General features: G+C 40.6%; 1 protein-coding gene across 1 annotated transcript in view; it reads left to right on the forward strand.

The window, feature by feature from the left end:
* The first annotated feature begins 325 nt into the window (after positions 1–325).
* Positions 326–20318, forward strand: part of fgf11a (fibroblast growth factor 11a) — an 80857-nt gene continuing 60864 nt past the window's right edge. The window contains exon 1 of the mRNA XM_072688781.1: positions 326–518. Within this exon, the coding sequence (XP_072544882.1) occupies positions 326–518 (193 nt within the window). The remainder of the gene's footprint in view (positions 519–20318) is intronic.

Genomic DNA, 20318 nt, shown 5'->3' on the forward strand with positions numbered 1-20318 from the left:
GTCAAGGAACAACCTCAATCCTATGAAAACAGACCCTTTGCGTTTGTTTATTTGCTTTTGTTTTCTTGAACCAAAGAAAACTTTGCTGGGACTTTATTTGGTGTGAACCACACCCCTTTGACTCATAGATCCAGCCCCCTTTCCTCTCTCTCTCTCTCTCTCGCTCTCTCGTTCTCTCTCTGATATTGTCTCCCCATCTGCTGATTGCCTTGGGAGACCCTGTACCTCTCCTGCTGTCCGTGCTTCCCTCTGCCCGTTCCTGTCCGTTGCCTTGGGTGACCGGACGGGCTGGTGGCCTACTGACAGGTGATCCTGGCACGACAAGATGGCCGCCCTCGCCAGCTCGCTGATCCGGCAGCGCAGGGAAGTGAAGGACCCACAGGCCAACCGGCAGATCGCCAGCAAGCGCAAGCCTTGCCCCAAGAGCAACAAGTCTCTCTGTCAGAAACAAATCCTCATCCTTATCTCCAAAGTGCGGCTATGTGGCAGTCGAGGGAGGAAACTGGAGAAAAGACCGGGTGAGTCCAAAAAGGTTCCCTTTCTTTCGGCCTCATGTTAACTTCTTGCCAACGTCACTAAGGTCAACATTTTATACGAGCTACCCTTCATTAAGGTTTTATCAGTGGGAGTAAGGATTCAACAATGATTTAAAGAACTGACAAAAATCATGATTACCTTGAGTGTACAGAAAGTCCATTTGGGCCATTGAGTTTCAATGTACCAGTTGTCCCACCTGATCTGATCTTCCTGTCATTTGATCTTCTATGTTGCTAAGGCCAGATCGAATTAGCCTGTCCTTACGCTGGACACAGTGCTGGACCAAACACTAACCAAAAGCAGTTTCTTACACTAGGCCTGAAGTGTCACTGAACCACAGTTGAGGGAGGTTCTCCTCAAGTCCCCCCTCCCCAAACGACATCAATATGCTGTCTGTTGGTGTCTGCTGTCTGGTAGAGAAGAGTGGTTATTGCTGTGTAATTGTCATGATTATTTGCTGGTGTGACACTGCAGTGCTTGTGACAGCACCTGCTAAATTACAGGCGATGGTTGAACTTGGCACATGTCGCAATCATTCAGGCTCATGTAAAAACGTCACGACTGCATTTACAAGTCTCCCTCTCTCATGTCCTCACCTGGCAACTACATGCATAAAGACAGCGTATGGATTTGTGTATGTGTGTGTGTGTGTGTGTGTTTTGGGCTGACTGTGTGTTGTTGTTGTTTTTTTGTTTTTTTTGTAATAAACCACAGTGACAACTTTACTCTGTCACAGTAAATCGATCAGATAGCTGATGAGTTCATGTCGGGTAAGTGGTAAAGAATCAGAAGCAGAGGCTCTTCAGAGGTTTATAACATCATAAGAGAATTGGCGTGGAACTGAACCAGCTTCAACAGATGTGCTCCTTTCTCTCTCCTGAGACAAGATAATGCGGTGTTTACTATTGGAAAAGCTAGAATGCATTTCATCAGGCTTTGTGAAAAAAAGATAGCTGGATGGGTTTGGTTTGAAGTTTATAGAATAGAAAAATGTGTGTGAAATTAATTCAGCATCACTTATTTATACTTGGCATGATTTACATGAATACACATTGAGATGGGAATGATAAAATATAAAGCTGATTTAAAAAGCCTTCGTAAATAACAGTGAATCCCAAAAATGTTTCTGATTTACAGAAGAGAATGTCTAGAACAATGTCTAGGACAATAGAACAAATTTGCAACACATAAAAAAAAAAAAAGCAAAGGGTTCTTTGAGGGATGCCATAGGAGAGCCACTTTTGGTTTCAGAAATGTCTGTAAAGGAGCTGTGAATGTGAAAAACCTTGTTTAAAAAAAAACCCTCTATGTGGACTTTTTAAACCTTTACATGTTACATGTTTTTTCACACATATGTCCATATATATATATATATATATATATATATATATATATATATATATATATATATATATATAAATGCTATATGGTATTGAGGGATGCCATAGAAAAAACAAAAATTTGGTTTGGTTCCTCTATAGCTCAATCACTCAAAGAACCCTTTCTAGTACCTTTGTTGTTAAGTGTATGTCTGTCATTTGCCTTCAGAAAGAAACATGACCTTCATTCAAAATCCTCAATCCATTAAGTGCCCTTGCCAGCAGAGGGAGCCACGGAGGCGCATGCTGTGGAAGTGTCAGAAATGAGTCTGAAGCATGAGTAGCGAAATGGGTCTCCCTCACTATCGGGCCCCTCTGGTCTTCTGCTCTGAGAAAAAAGCAAAGATTCAAAAATTGTAATCCTGCTATTTATAAATGCATTTCTCTCCTTTTACAATTTGCATGTGAATGTCCTTTTAACAACTGAGAAATACGCTCTTGGGTAATTTACATTAAAAATGGGATGGTTTGGAGAAAATGCTATGAATATGTGCCTGTGAAAGATTTAACCTTATCCTCTGGTACAGAGGTGACGCGGGGACAAGTTGTACAGTGGATCCCGAAGGAACAACACTGGTGATATAATTCAGTCTCTTACAAGCACAGACTCTTTCTTTAACCCCTTTTGAGCTGGATTAGATTTTCCTCAAACCAATCTAAATTCTATGGGTACTGTAAATTTAATTATTATTGATGAGATTTGTGGTTTTAATCACAAGGATTGATCTGCAGGATTTTTTTTACAATCCTGACAAGCAATATTCCTGGAGTGATTTATGTACTTGTAATTTCTGTAATTTACTGAACCTGGAGCTCCCTCAGTCATACATATTTGAGGCTGTGCTTCATTTTGTAGTCACCAATGTCCCCAAATAAGCAGGTTCGGGATCTAAGCTCTTTTTGTCTTTACAAACAATTGTACTGACACTCTTCAAAATAAAGGTGCTTTAAAGGGTTCTTTCAGGGATGCCACAGAAGAACTGTTTTTGGTTATCTAAAGAACCATGGTTGTAATAGAGTGTGAAGAATCTTTCTGTGTAAGTTCTTTACATTTTTACTTTACGTTATTTATGAAACCAAAAGCACCTTTCTAAGTCTAAGTAACAATTGTTTCTAAAGACAAAAACAGAACCCAAACCTGCTTATTTGGAGACCCTAGTACCCTAGTAAGAGTGTATTTCTATCTGTGGTAAACAAAGATGTTACAAAGCTCATATTGTTGTCGCTGGCCATAAAAATTATTCACGATGTGTTCTTAAATCACAGAAACCTAATCCAGCTCAAAAAGAGGATTCACACACACGCACACACACATCCAGCTATGCACTTGAGCGAGCCCCATCAGTTCAGAGGGCTTGCCTACGTGCACGTCATCACGTTGGGATATTGATGACAGGCGTGTGCCAAGTTCATCATGGTAATTACCAGGGAAGGCATCCTCGCGTAGCCCAGCATCTGCCGCGGCACAGCGCCGGCTGCCCAGCTGTAATTACGTGGTAAAATACAGCATCATTCGACCGCAAACAGGCCTGCTTTGCCTTTGGTTCTGTAGCCGTTTGGATCTCGGGATGCAGCTCCAAAGTGCTGTGCTTATTGTTTTATTATGGAAATGGCAAGGGGTCTGCCTCAGCTTTGATGGGAGAGAATCAGCGGCTGACGGTGCTCAGAGTGTTGCCTTGTCATAAGTGCAGATTCGCCTGTCAGCACAAAAACCCTGGGAGAGAGAGAGAGAGAGAGAGAGATGAAGATGGAGTGAGGGAGAAAGCCCTTGGTGTGTAATTTTGCAAAGGAAATACTCCTTAGAGAGTGCTGAACTCTCTCTCTCTCTCTCTCTCTCTCTCTCTCACTCATTTTGCCTTCACTTCGTTTCCCCAGGGTGAACAAGAGAATTTAGGCCTGTTTTACTTCGGAAAATGTACCCTATCAGAACTTAGGTAGAGCCTTTCCTCTTTCTCCTCTCTCTCCCCTCTCTCTCTCTCTGTCCTGTCAGAACTCTTTACAGCTTTAATCCAGCTAGTTTACGTGGCATGTTCTTTTCCCCTTTTGTTTAAAAAAAAAGGAGTAATTAAATAACACATTGCATGTATATTACTTTAATTTTATATCATGTTTGATACATCCAAAATGTTTTGCTCACAGCAGTTTTGCTGTAAACAAACTACAACATATAGAACATATAGAAAACTGTTTAAACTCTGGGTTGCATTTAAAATTGTAAAAAAGTTTAGGTGAAAAAAAAAAGATTTTTGTGTTCTAATTTATGCAATGATATATATATATATATATATATATATATATATATATATATATATATATATATATATATAATGGATGGAGACCATAATACTCAACAATACACTTCACCCAAGTACTCTCAGAAGAGGAGGGTCTTCAGTCGGTTTTGACAGCGAGCGACTCCGCCTTTCGGACACCCAGCGAAAGTGATCAGGACAGAAAAAAGCCTGGATGCTTGTCTTTCATGGATCTTAATAGATGGTGAGTCAAATCGAGCCATACTCTAAGCTCGAAGGGTACTGATTAGCTTTTGACAATTGCCATCAAGTATGGAGGGGCTGGTCCATTGTTGGCTTCGTAGGCCAGGGTCAGAGTTTTGAATCTGATGCGGGCAGCTACAGGAAGCTAGTGAAGAGAATGCGGCGTTACCTGGCTGAACTTTAAAGAAACATTAAAGACGACCTGTGCTGCTGCATACTGAATAAGTCGTAGGGGCCTGATGGTGCGCAAAGGGAGACCAGCCAGAAGAGAGTTGCTGTAGTCAAATCTGGAAGCACCTGGGTGGCCTCTCTAAAGAGGAAGGGTCGAATTCTCCGGATGTTGTACAGGAGAAATCTGCATGGCCGAGTTAGAACTGCAGCATGACTTGAGAACGATAACTGATCATCCATGACTACACCGAGAGTGAGTAGTATACTATGCTCAGTTAGAAGGTGTCACAGTAAAAGAGAAAAATTCTACTTGAGTGCTGTTGAGTTAGTATAGTTAGCTAGTTTATGATCCGTGTCAACAGCAGCAGCCTACTTTAGACTGCATTTACTTTACATACGAAAAACCATTCGAGTTTGTTTCTTCTGCCTTTGTGTAGAATTTCTGCTCATGTAGTATCAAATATAATAAAACACATACAATATTTCTGTTTCTTGGCTTTCAAGGATTAAGCAAGTACAAGTAAAGCTAGACTACATATTACAGATTTGTAATTTGCATGTGTTTAACAGGCTGGGTGCTCAATGTTGCTGTTGAAACAAGGCCTCATTTCTCCAAAATGATAATTTTTATATTAATAGATAATAATAATAATAGATACTACTACTACTACTACTACTACTACTACTACTACTACTAATAATAATAATAATGTGATTTTGAACATTTGAAATTTGTCATGAAATTTTCACACAATGGAAAAATTTTAAATGACTTCTTGCATGTTTACTCACATATGTTTAGGCAGATAATAAATACCACATGCATAACACACACGCTATCATCTAAATATGTGTTTGTGTTTGTGTGTGTGTGTGTGTGTGTGTGTGTGTGTGTGTGTGTGTGTCTTCATGCCTTCTTCTTACTAATTGCAGTGTACCTGTCTGATGCATGACAGTTTAAGTGCGTGCCGTGTCACATGCTGTCATGTCAAATTGAGTCTGTGCTAACGGACACTAATGAACAGCAGTCACAGCAGCCAAGTCAGCGTTTAACAAGGTCATCACGCCCCCCAGCACATACACGTAAAACTCCCACAGCTGGAGGGCAAAAGAGACTTCACACACACTTTAAATCCCAGACATACGTACTGGATATCTCTGTGGATGTACAACATCATGCAACGAGAGACCACCCCTCTTTCATATTTCATGTACACTCAGAAACGGCCATTAGGTGCTTCAGTTTTCAGGAGATGTTTCTGAGGAGATAAGAGTAGGGTAGTAGGAAGGTAAGGAGGAGTATGAAGAGTAGAGTCAGAAAACAAAAAGTGAAAAGCAGGAGGTTCCTGAACTGGAGTTTAGAAAATGCTTCAAAGATATAGAGAAAGTGGGACCCCTGACAACTCTGCAAGACCTGGAAGACCCTCAGAACGGTCCTCATTAGATAAACAGCAATTAAAGCTTTAACCTTTGATAGAGAGGAAAGAATCAAGCTCCACTCTCCAGTCAGATCTGACAATATCCACAGGTGTTCATATTACCATTGTGAGAAGACCACTCAACACTAAACCTGGCTTATACTGACCTTTGAGCTCATTAACAAGCTTTTACTGAGAAACGCAAGCAGACAAAATAGAAGAAAATATGATCAAACCCAACTACTGAGGCTGACTGATTACACCAGAGTCCAGACCTCAGCATTGTTAAATGTGTTTGGGAGTATTTGAATGGTGAAAGGCAGGAACTTTCTACACATTCCGACAGAAATACAGAAAACAAGTCTGAAAATAATAGAAGCTGTAATCAGGGATTTTGGGCCCCATGACATCACACTGGGCCCCACAACTCTGACTATCCGACAAAATATTCATTTACACATATTTTAGGGCCTCTGTCAGTCACAGACCCTTAGACTCATCCTAACTCCTACCACCACCATTGCAGCACACACTAAATCAGTGTTTCTCAACCCTGGTCCTGGAGGAACCCTGTCCTGCACATTTTAGTGCTTTCCCTTCTCTCATCACACCTGGTTCATCGAATCAGCTCATTAACAAGCCCATTCAGAGTTGCAGGGGGGTAGTAAAGCAGGGAATCCAACAAAATGTGCAGGGCAGGGTGCCTCCAGGACCAGGGTTAACAAACCGAAACATCTAATATTATATTTAGCTGTTGAAGCTTCTGTTAATAATATTTTCTATGCTAAAAATCTTGTGGACTAAATGGACGTTTTGACTGAAAATGAAGTAAATTAGGAGGCGTTTGCACAGTAATGTTGATATCAGAACTGTATGGATCAGGATATAGTTTTTCTGGTGTTGTTTAATTTCTATTGTTATACTTCATCTCAATGTAAGGCCTGTTTTGCCCACTGAGATATCCTGCTACTATTTGACACATGCATTGTCACATTGCTGTTTGAAAGAGACCTGGTAAGGTGCTATTAAAATTAAACATATATATTTTGAGAATGTTTATTTCTTTATGTTTTTTTTTCAAAGCAAACTGAGGATAAGGCATGGTTTGCGTCCTACTGTGAGCCTCTCTGTGTGTGGTGTGTGTAGGGTGGTAGATAGACAGGTAATTGATCAGAATGCAGTAGAGTACAGTGTGTGTGTGTGTGTGTGTGTGTGTGTGTGTGTGTGTGTGTGAGTCCGTGTCATTGAGGCACTTCATTGTTGCTGGGTGATTCATTTGTCTGAACACTCTGTTTCTCATTAACACTCTCATTTCTCAACAACCCCCTCCTCTATTTCACTCTACCCCCCCCCCTCTCTCTCTCATTATTTACTCCTCTGTTCTCAATAAGGTAGTGAGATGTCCTTAACTCTTATCTAGTGAAGGACATCTGCTCTCTTGTTAATCTTTGCACCCCCCACCCACATTGTCTTAGGACCCTCTTGATGTTGTCCTTAAAGGAGAATTCCACCAGTTTTAAGGTGTGAATTTGTCCTGCAAAAAAAAAAGCTGTGGTCAGAATGTCAGAATCTAAACAGACATGTTTTTCCTCTAATTGAGTACATCTGGACTAATCAGAATTAGTGTGAGGTAGTAACGTGAACTGGAGAACTGTGCTATAATCATAATGATGTGCAAGGCAGCTGCACTCTGCTTCTCAGTCAGTGCTGAGCAGTGCTGAGCTCTCTACTTGTCTGTCTCTCTCCACTCCTTGTGTGTCTCTCTATCTAATTCTCTTCCCACTGTCTCTCTGCCTTTTTCTTTTCTAGCCCCCCTCTCTCTTCATGTGTGTGTTTGGGGGGGGGATGTGGTAGGTCACTGTGACGGCCCAACACTCAGTGATTCTATTGATTGAGGTTTTGATCTTTCAGTGAACAGATTTATCTTCACCTGAGGACAGGAGTGTGGGTGTCTCAGCACAGAACATGCCCTGTAAGGAATGAACTGTGAGTGTGTGTGTGTGTGTGTGTGTGTGTGTGTGTGTGTGTGTGTTGGTCCCAGATGCTTTGACTGGCCTGATTTGAGGTCACATGAAGAGCATCAACTGCAAACACACAAATATAGATGCAAGGTTCCAGACATGCTTCTCCACCAGTGCCAAAAAATAACCAGCATAAGGATGGTCCCCAACAATTAAACACACACTCACTCACACACACACACACACACACTAGAAAGGTGATGACATTTCGGTGACATTTACACAGTAACAAAATACAATGGAACACTTGAGTCACCTCTGCATAATGCAACCAGAGGGCGACCTGTAACCTACGCACCACTCCTAACTTTAAACTCGACTCAATGGCCAGAACTCTTTCAGCATCACCCTCTCTCCCTCTCTCCCTCTCTCTCTCTCTCTCTCTCTCTGACCTCATTTACACCTGCTCACATGAAGTATATGGATTGTATCTTGAAGATGTGCTCAGATTACAATTATGTTTAGGTGTAGTAGGTTATGTTTAGGCTTAGGTGTAGTAGGTTAGGTGTAGTAGATTAGGTTTAGGTGTAGTAGGTTAGGTTTAGGTGTAGTAGGTTAGGTTTAGGAGTAGTAGATTAGGTTTAGGTGTAGTAGGTTAGGTTTAGGTTAGAATTAGGTTTAGGTGTAGTAGATTAGGTTTAGGTTAGAATTAGGTTTAGGTGTAGTAGGTTAGGTTTAGGTGTAGTAGGTTAAGTTTAGGTTAGAATTACGTTTTGGTGTAGTAGGTTAGGTTTAGGTGTAGTAGGTTAGGCTCAGGTCAGAATTAGGTTTTAGTGTAGTAGATTAGAATACGGTTTAGGTGTAGTAGGTTAGGTTTAGGTTAGAATTAGGTTTAGGTGTAGTAGGTTAGGTTCAGGTCAGAATTAGATATTAGTGTAGTATATGAGAATATGGTTTAGGTGTAGTAGGTTAGGTTCAGGTCAGAATTAGGTTTTTGTATAGTCGGTTAGGTGTGGGTTAGGTTAGGTTTAGATGTAGTAGGTTAAGTTGAAGTTTAAATTTAGGTAATAAAACTTCGCAGGTTGTAACATTCTCTTTTCAGATTGTTTGATTTTGTGTGGCTGGGTAGTGTCAGTAGTTTGTGCATGTGCATTCTACAAATCCTGAAATGATATCACATGAGTCACATATGTACACATTCCTCCTGAGACCAGGCTGTATAGTGGTGAGAAAGATAGATTTGAAGTTTAAAGCTGTAAAAATCCGTACATAGAATGCTTGTAGAAGCAACCACTGACTTCAAATCGAAGCAAACTTAGAAACCCCAGCTGGACGCATTTTTAGATCCCAAAAAGAGGACATGTCTAGGAAAAAGAGGACGTACGGTCACAGTAAGTTCATGTGTCTCGAAGGAAGCACATGCTTGTCTTCATCCTCCCAGAGCTAGTAATATTGTGTGGTAGGGGGAGTCATAGCTAGTGAATGAAAACAAATTCTCTCTCTTCCTCCACATGCAAACACACATACCTGTTTTGCATCTATCCATGATGGCGCCTATTTAACCTGTCACCCACTCTCACCACAGTGAGCGTAGCAAGTGTGACGGCCCAGTGCAGTGGTGTCATTGTGTTTCAGTTCAGGGTATTAGGTTTAACCCAGAGGCTCAATTTCAAGCTCATACTGGGGACACACACACAAACCCAGCCAAACGTTAACACCTGTTGGGGTATTAATACCAGCCCATAAAGTGGGAGTATGTGTGTATTATAGGGGCTTTGCCAATTGGGAGAGTTTTACGAGGAGTGTTTTCATGGTGAAAACAGGTGTGTGTGTGAGACAGAATGGAATGGCATCCCTTTTGTATTACAAAAACTCACACACACTCACACTTTGGCTTTGAAGCATCTGGGCGAGAGCTTTAAATACCCACCGGCCCTTTCTGAAGAGTGAATAAACATATTCCCAAGAGAATCTCTGGCACCAGCACCATGTGTGCGTGTGTGTGTGTGTGTGTGTGTGTGTGTCTGTTTGTGTGTCTGTGCATGAGAGACAGAATGTGTGAATCACTAAGAGGTCAGCTCTGCCCTCCAAGGTCTTTTCTTTTTAGTTATGACCTCACTGCACTTCATTGACCCTCTTGTAATATAGAATTTTGGAGCATTTCTATTGGTCTGTTCATTACGACATGTTGGCATGATGTAAAGCGAAGCTAGGATGGTAAATCTTGTTATCTTTTTTTTTTATAACTATAAAGAATGGAGGCAACACAATGTGATCACTGTTTAAACAGTAAACAGGGCAATTCAGTTGGTTGAAGGTAAAACAGGTGGATTTATTAATGATGCACAATTATACTAGTTGTATAGTAGAATTATGATGATAATTAGCTATTCCACACAATGTATATTGTAAATGTACATTGAGAGAGAGAGAGAGAGAGAGAGAGAGAAGGAATTGCTACCTTTACAAAAAGCCCTTTGCGATTTCTAACCTATTCATGGGTTCTCCTCCCTCCCAAACTCAATGTTTTTTCCCTTTTTGTCCAATCTAACTGTTATCATCTGAAACCAGAGCTGACCTAACCAACCAATCCATGTTTAAACATCCCCCAACAGACCCCCAACCCCCCCCCCCCATAAAGTTTTATAGATTGTATTTCAGGTGTATTTTTGGATTTACTTACATTATTGCTAACATACTTCTGAGAATAGTTTTGGGAAGGGGCTTTTACCATAAAATCTCTGAAGTCAATGATACACTATGGCCAAAAATTTATAAATAAGTCTCATACATGAACATATTTTTGTCTAGAATCATATAGACATGTCCAGGCATTCAAAATGCATGCTTGATGTAGTTGCTAGAACCCGTGACTCATTCCCTCTCTTTCCAGTCCATCTCGGTGTCACAGCAGGCCCTTCAGCTCTCGTCTCAGACGTAGCCCTTACGTGACCGATCAAATCCATGCTGTCAGGGTTATGAGTTGTGTGAGGGCAGCATCAGTGCAGGAGTCATGTCTGAGGACGATGACATAACAGCATGGCAGTTTTGCAGGGTACAGCACTTTTTGCTTTAGCACTAGTTAACTGCTTTATCACTGGTTTGATGGTGTGTTGTATTATTATTTTACTAACTTGGATGAAACAAAATAAAGGTCATAGGTCAGTGTGTTTACATGTGTATTAATTTTTGGTTATACATGCACCATGAAACCCCATTTTATGCATTTTATCTCCACTGGGTCCAGATGTCCTCATGGGTCCAGATGTGCACCGGGTCCAGATGTCCATTTCTCACTACTGTAACTTAGAGTATGGGTGAAAAATACATAATAAAGCTTAAATTAGTGCTGGGCGGTATGACGGTTCATTCAGTATATCGTTTCTTACATTTAGCGCTGCGTAATTTAGATATTTCGCAAACAGCCCAAATGCTTAGCATTGTGTTGCTAGTGACAGTAGGATAGCACACAAACATTCTTGAAAGATCCCTGGGCTGTTTTCACATCTGCCTGGTTTAAAGTAAACCTGCTTTCTTCTGCTGGTGAACTTATGATTACAGAGAAGAGGCTGACGTTAGAAGTCCTACACCTTCCTCCACAGTTTTAAACTGAGGAACCCCTCAAGGTTCCTCAAGGAACGTATACTTTTAACAGTGTACACAAATAAAGTGGTCAGACCAACTTAAACTCACCATAGTTTAGTCAAATGTTCTCCTAACTCAGTTCTGCATCTCAGTTTGGTCAACAATGCATATTAAGTTGAGCCTTAAACACATTGGTAAATGAGCTGCAGCTGAAACTTTACTGATTAAATATTCTGTTAGATGTTTGATCTGGTCCACCACCCCACCTCCCCCCAATTTGTTTACTGCTTATTCTCATCTGTAGAAACACATCGGTGAAAGGGAATGGTTTCTATGTGATAGCTCAGAGAGAATTTCAGGGTGATGTATAGTTTCTCTGTTATGGTAAAAGTGTAGACTTGACTCTAGCGTTTTGAACAGCAGGGCTGGTCACATTCAGCTAGTTAGGCCTTAAGTAGAATAATGTAAAGAACAGTATAAAAAAGGGCAAATTTGCTCATTAACATCTGTAATTTTCATCACAGCTTCATGATGGCGTCTCATATAGGAACATAAAAATCATGTTGTGTAGTCGTGTAGTGTAGCACATTAGCCTGCAGTTTAAGGTCTTGATCAGCGCAATAAAGAAGACCTTATTATATAATGACTTAAAACCTCATTAGATAACAGTTGTGTTAAAAAGGGCAGTCATTAGAGGCGCATATTTTCGGTGCTGAGTGTGTGTGTGTATGTGTGCAAGAGCAGTAAGCAGGCCATGTTCTGAGTGCTGATCATTTTCAGTATGCACAGTGTGTGCTGTAGCGCTCTCTGGATGAACACACACAACACGCCTTCATCTGTGTTCATATGACTGTTTCATTTGTTTTTCATCTTTGTGTGTGTGTGTGTGTGTGTGTGTGTGTTTTCTAGGAATAATAAGGTTATAAATACAGTCAGCATAAGCATGTGTGTGTGTCTGTATTTGCTCCATGTTATAAGAGACAAAGTGTGTGTGTCTGTGTGTGTGCGCCTTTGTGTTTGGGTGATCTGTCTGAAGTGTTGAGCACCCTGGCATGTCTCCAGTGTGTGAGATTGATGGCACATTAAAGTGAAGGACGAGTCGCACACTTGGGCTCCTCATCCTCAGGGAGAACACACACTTTCTCACTCTCTCTCTCTCTCACACACACACACACACACACACATCGCACACACATAGATGTAAATAGGTAGGCAGGGTGCTTCTGACACACAGCAAGGTATTTCAGACACACACATTGCTACACATGCTTGATCTGTCTCTATCTCTGACACTGACACACACACACACACACACACACACATGTTCAGCAGTAAACAAATCATGAATAAGCTCAAAGCTCTGTAGGAAATCTTCTGCACTTATGTGTACACACACCAATACACTCCAGCTCCTTTCATTCCTACACACCCAATTGAGCAGCCCCACATCGCGAGGCAACCCATGAGCTTTCTGTTCATTCCTCACTGAAGAATTCATCACACACGCTCTCCCTCCCTCTATCTCTCTCTCAGGAGGAGGCAGACAACGAACGATGGATGACAGGAGGATGACAAAAACAGAAAAACAGTCTTTTCATCCTCCAACATGAATACAGCAGAAATATGCGTGTATTGATCTTGGAGGAAAACAGGAGGTGTTTTGCATTACTGTAGACCCTGCCATCTCGTTTCAGGGCAGCCATCATACAGGCCTGACTGCAGTGTATAAAAGGCAAAAAAATGCAAAAAAATAAATGTTTCATTTTTCCCTCTGAAATAATTTTCAACAAGTTTGATGTAGTACACTTCAAAACATGCTGGATTACAAAACATCCCAATTTAGGTCACTTCCACAACCCAGCACTGGGTCACTATATAACAGAGCACACACTGGGATGAACTGACCCAGAATCACTGGCTTATATGAATAACCCAACATGCTGGGTCATGAGTTACCCAACTCTGTACCAGGCTTTTTGTTTGTTTTTAATTTATATTGTATGTTATATATATTTTTTGCATATTTTACCTCCTTACTTGAATTAAATACATGTTTAATTGGTCTAACAGAAGTACTCATTAGTAATAAAACTGTGTAGTTACAATACTGATTCATATTTATGCTGTTTCTCAGCTGCAGATGCATCAACCAGCCATAACACTAACGCCACCTGCCTAATATTAAACAAGACCCCCTTGCCACAACAAATCGGAGCATTCGAAGCATAGACTCCACATGACTTCTGAAGGTGTCCTGTGGTATCTTGGACCAAGATCCTTTAAGCAGCAGATTCTTTAAGTCGTGTAAGTTGGGAGGTGGGGCATCAATGAGCCTTAGCTGCCCAAGACCCTGTTGCCGGTTCACATGTGGTTCATTTCTTGATCCACTGTTGGTAGGTACTAACCACTGCACTGCACTGTTCTGACCCAGTTGTCTATAGCCATCCTATAGCCTTGGCAGATGCCACTGTAGGTGAAGATAATCAATGTTTTTCACTTCACCGGTATTAATGTTATTAATGTAATGGCTGATCTGTGTATACTGGCATGTTTGTGCCAACCTGTAAAGAGAAGATAAATACATGTGGAAAAGACACACACATTAAAACACAGTAGTGAAATTAAGGCTAGCCTCAACAGGCTTGTTTGGTAAGCTAGGTTAGCAGCATAGCTGACCTTGTAGGCTAATGTGAGCCAATGACATGATTAGACATGATTCTAAATATTTCTTTAGAAATAACTGAATATTTAGCTAGAAATTGACAAATATCATGAAATAGGCTATAGCTATCAGTGATTCTCCAGTAGGATCGTGAAACCAAACATTATAACTTCATAGTATGCTAATGTTTGCTAATCCTGACAGTCCCTAATCAATACCTCAGACAAATACAGTTCGTAATATAGTTTACTTAACAAATAATAAATAAAACACACATATTGATTAGATTATTGTTTCACTTGATAATAAGTAGTAAAGCATCTGGAATATAGAAGCTGACTCTGCGCTGCTGCCTGAGAGAAGCAGTTTACCCCTCACTTCAGGTGCTGTAAATTATTCAGACTTTCTAAAGTGCTATTAATTCATGCTGATTAATCCACTGGTTAAGTTGTTCTTGTCAGACAGTCAGTTACCCAGCTGCTGGGCCACACAGAATCTACCGACTAACTACCCAGCGAGAGAGCGGCAGTTTTGAAAAACACCATTTATTTTTCCCATTGAGGAAAAAACTGCTTAGATCTGGAGTCCCTTATTTGGGCACATCACTACACAATGGCGACTTCAGGGGTCTACTAAAGCACAGCTGAACGCCCAGGTTGGTTAGATAAGCAACCATACAGAACTGCAGGGACGTTTTTGAGATCATTTCTTCCGGGCCAGTGGAGTCGTAATTACGAGACTCGTTTATGTTTTGTTTTTCTGTCAAGCTCTTTTTATTAGAAGGAGGGAGAATGATCAGCTGAAGCAGAAACAGCTTGGGCTGGAAGGAGGAAAATGACAACAGCAGCGTCTTAATCCAGTACAAGAGGAAACATTTGCTCTTACTGACTGTAGGCTCTCCAAATTAAACCAGTTAGAGTGTGGGAGAGTGTCAAATGCTGCTATACACCCATACAAACACACACACACACAGAGGCAAGCACATGAAAGCTGTCACTGTTAATTATATAAGTAGTCTCAGCTATTCCAGTTTATAATTCAATGCAACTTTACTGTCATTATACTAATACAGGCTTGTTCAGTACAACCAAACACTGTTAGAATAGGTACGACATGCAGTAATGCAAGGTCAATAGACAAAACACAAGACAGGGTGCATAGACAATAAATACAAAGACAACAAATACATAAATATACAACTACAAATATGTACATGAAGGCTGGGTGATTAAGGTCCAGACTAACTAACAGTAACATGTAAAAAATATGTAGAGCAGAAATGGATGTGCTGTGTGTGTAAATGAGAAGTAAAACAAGGGATTTAGAAGTGTATGCTGAGGTAGACCTTTGTACCACAAACAATAAAAAAATACAACAAACCATTTGTAGCTTTTCCAAACATACATAAATTAATTATTTATGAATGTTTAATAATTTTTTGTATAGGTTAAAGGTAGATGTAACATTCCATCTGTGTCTAACATGCTGACACCGCATACAATGGTGGTCGCTTTTGTCTTTGGCAGAAGGGCTTTTTAAAAAATATATATTTTTAAACACATGCATTATATGAGAGCCAACTGCTGATTCATCAAAATTTGAATCATTTTAATCTCTAGAATTTGCTTTAATTAAGTAATTCCGATATCTCCATCTGTGTGGCCACCACAGAACAGGTAGTATTTAGGTGGTGGGTCAATCTCAGCACTTCAGGGACACTGACATGGTGGTGGTGTGTTGTGCTGGTAAGAGACACAGCAGAGCTGCTGGAGTGTTTAAACACTGTCCACTCTATCAGACACTCCTACCCAGCTGATCCATCTTGTAGCTGTAAAGTCAGAGACAGAAGCTCTGCAATCTGTTGCTGCACAGTTTGTGTTGGTCATCCTCTAGTCCTTCATTAGTGCTTAAAGGACGTCACCCACAGGACGCTGTAGGCTGGATATTTCTGGTTGGTTTAAGGTGTGTGTGTGTGTGGAGGGTGTGTTAAGAGTTTTGTAGTGACTGTGGAGGCACAGAGAGTTTTTTAGAGAGTTAGAATGAAAGATAGACTGTCAGAAGCTCATGTCTGGGCTCTGCAGGCTTTCAAATACAGTTACAGATGCAAAGCAGTTAATGCTGAACATCACTGTATTATTTATGATGTTGAAAGCCCACTGAGCATGAAATGAAAAGGTTTTCTAAATCTTAGTGTGGAGGACTGGTAGAAGTGTGGACTGTTTGTCTGCTGGTGTTTAACTCACAAACACCTGCTCAGAATCTTGTCCGAAACAGCAACCTAAGGAAAACTGCACATACGTCACAGAAGCGTCACTTACACACCTGTATTCCAACCATGAGTCTTAGTAAAACTCTCCCAAGTGGCAAAAGCTCCTCTAATGCACACAAAGTCTCTTCAATTAAAACTTTTTTTATTAACTGTGTGGCTCATTCTTCTGATTTAATGCTATTTTTCATGACTGACATTCTTTACATTGAGGAACTATTCTTCTTATTCTTCTTCTTCAATAAATATTATTATTATTATTATTATTATTATTATTATTATTATTATTATTATTATTGTTACTTTTTACAATGATGATGATGATGATGATGATGATTATTATTGTTGTTGTTGTTGTTGTTGTTATCATTATTAATGGTCAGGACCCCAGAACAGGTAGTATTTAGGTGGTGGGTCAATCTCAGCACTTCAGGGACACTGACATGGTGGTGGTGTGTTGTGCTGGTAAGAGACACAGCAGAGCTGCTGGAGTGTTTAAACACTGTCCACTCTATCAGACACTCCTACCCAGCTGATCCATCTTGTAGCTGTAAAGTCAGAGACAGAAGCTCTGTATCTGTTGCTGCACAGTTTGTGTTGGTCATCCTCTAATTCTTCATTAGTGCTTACAGGACGTCACCCACAGGACGCTGTTGGCTGGATATTACTGGTTGGTTTGAGGGAGCCACAGGGTGGGGGCACTGTGAGTGCTCATTCATTGGTGATATCACGCTCTGAAATCAAGTGGGGAAAAACCAAGCCACCATAGTTGCCAAAACTGGAAGGGGACCGGAAGGGGACAGGAAGTCTACTCAAAATGCCGGAAACAGTCAAAAATAGTCTAAAATAAATCTAGATGCATGTGTGTGTGTGTGTGTGTGCACACACACTGTCAGGATCTTCTCAGAATGTTGTAATTGCTGGTATAACAGACACAAGTTTGGACCCTGGAGCTCTTTCTCTCTCTCTCTCTCTCTCTCTCTAATTGCACCCAGCCCCCTATGTGATGTCTGTGCTGATGGGAGGCACCACTCTGCACTTTCAAGGGCTCCCTAGTCAGCAGAAAGTATGATGCAGGGAGCGAGAGGTAGTGAAGGTAGAAGACAGAAGTCTGGAATGGATGTGTCTGGGGTGCCTCTTTGGGATTGGATAAGAAGATCTAATTAAAAGTGTCTTAATGGATCTCTAAATGAATGTAACATCAAAGTGTGAGACGTGTCTGTGTGCGAGTTTGTGTGCAAGGGAGAGAGAGAGAGAGAGAGAGAGAGAGAGAGAGAGAAAGCAAGAGAAAGAGAGAGAAAGAGAGAGAGAGCACCTGCTCACCTCACTCGTGCTTCCATTTGGCCAGCATAAATTAATATGCCACATTACTCCCTCTGGAAGAGTTTGCAGGAATATTACAGGCTGCTAAACTTTTAATGAACACCTTGCTCTGAGTGTTCCCATCTAATTGATGTTGACCTCTTTGGACAGATCAGAGGAAGACGCTACAAAGTTAGAAATTCATGATGTCTGGGTCTCCAGATACTCATAAAAAGAGATGGGAGTCTGAAAATGTACAGATTTGTAAAAGCGCTACATTCCCTGTGCCACTGCAGGAAATTCCCTCAGGGAATAATGCTGACTCATGATTTTCCAAAAATGATATTGGAACTACTGAAGAAAATCTGCTGCTTTTGAAAAGCCCATCAAAGAAACATGAGGACATGAAAACCATGAGAAACCGAACAGCCAGCAGGCATACAACCTCATATCAGAAGACAAGGCTGCTTCTAGCTGGCCTCAGTGTGTGTGCTTGTATTTCAGTCTCTCTTTCTCTCTTCCTTTCTGTCGCTATCTGTCTTATAATAATAACCACAATTAGTCCTACCCCCTTAGCAACATGGCCTTACACACACACACACACACACACACACAGCTGATCTCCACAAACAGACCCCTACAAATAGCTTCATCACACACGAGACAATTCTCATTTGTTGGCTGAGGCACAGATGTTAACATACACACACACACACACACACACACACACACACTCCAACTTCCACTGCCACCAAAACAAACCCACCTCAGGCACTGGTCATCCTTAGTAAGTGCCATGAGTGGCATCTGCCATTTCTAGAGTTCTCGAATCTTCATCTTGTTTGTGTGTATGTATGGGCTTTTACATTTATTTAGACAGAACAGTAAATTGATATTTACACTACAAATGGTATGACATCATATGCAGCCCTGATCACCCTGATTATTGGTGAAAAAGATCACAAAACCCACGGTTTGAATCCGATCCTGTTTTTTGAGTGACGGATTGGATCATTTTTCAGATCGGCAAAAAAGAAACGACAGAGACAAATGTAACAATAATTTAAGCTTTCAGTTTAAATGTATTTTGTGTTACTGCTTTATTTGTATTAATAGCTTTTATTTTTTAACATGGTCTGTTCGTTTGTATTGGTGACTAATTTTTTGTCTGCTTTTTTGTCTGTATTAATGATTTTTATTTTGACAGCTTGTTGGTTTGTTTGTAATAATGGCTTTTATTTTTAACACGGCCTGTTAGTTTGTATTAGTGACTTATTTTGACACAGCCTGTATTTGTTGGTATCAGTGACTTTGATTTTGAGTCGGTTTGTTCGTTTATATTTGGGACTTTTATTTTGACATGGTCAGTTGGTGATGTAGTGGTTGAGTGGAGCGTTTCCCTCTCTCTCATACTTTGTTTTTTTCTTTTATTCTGTTCCACAGTAAAAGTACTTACTTAGGCACTTACTTAACTCACTTGAAGGTTTGTCCTGTTTACACTAAGCCTGTGTCCATATGAGACTCCCACTCCTCACACTAATAGAACTCTGCTCTCCAGTCACACACCAGACTGATGTGTGTTGCCAAGGTTGAGCATTATTATTAAGCTCTCATGGCTCAATGTTTGCAAACCGTACCGGTTTTATCCACAAACTCCATTTAATTAGGGATAGAGATAAAGTCTACAAAAGGTAGACATATAGGAGCAGCCTAGCAGGGTACGTGACCACTCATGCAGAGCATACTAGTTGTAGTTAGCAGTTGTAGCACGGTGTGGAATATCTGGAGCACTGTGGTCTTAGCAGTGCAGCTTTTATATAGCATGACTGGCTCTGGGGAGCGTAATGCCATTAGTGTGATGAGTTTTCCTAGGTTGAAGTGGTATTGTGGGTAGCAGTAACAATGCATATACTCCGAGGCATCTGAAATGAAAGTAAGAAAGAAAAAAGGTTGATTTTAAAGATCATTTAAGGGTACAGATCAGGACTGGTCACAGTGACCTTGACCTTTTTCAAAAAGATAACTCTCATTTCCTTCTGATTAAATCACCTATGATAAAGACATTGATCTTTTCATGCCTGTTCAGTGAATAAACTCACATTAGGAGCCGTGAAACTGTTACGATCATATAATAAGCGGATCGGTCAGCCCAGTCAAATTCTTGCTTACCCTTCTGACTAAAATGAACACTTCAATGAATACGGAACACAAACCAGATTTGCTCAGATAAAAAATAAATGAAGGGAGGTACATTAAGGTCTGTTTTTTTCCCCTTTGCAAAGCCGCATGGAGAATCTGAGATACGGCCAATCCCATTATCGAAAACCCAACTCGCTCTCCCTCTATCTCTCTCACTCTTATCTCACATGGAGAACCATTTTTTATGTACACTTACAAAACCCAGGAGGACAGAGTGAAGTAATTAAGTGTGTTTTCTCCTAAAACACCCTGATTTTAATTATTATGGTGATGACCCTCATTATTCTACAAACACAGTCAGGAGCTGAATCTTAGCAGGGATCTTCGTAAATGAGTTTCTGAA

The sequence above is a fragment of the Salminus brasiliensis genome, chromosome 9 (genome assembly GCF_030463535.1).
Source record: "Salminus brasiliensis chromosome 9, fSalBra1.hap2, whole genome shotgun sequence".
Lineage (NCBI taxonomy): Eukaryota > Metazoa > Chordata > Actinopteri > Characiformes > Bryconidae > Salminus > Salminus brasiliensis.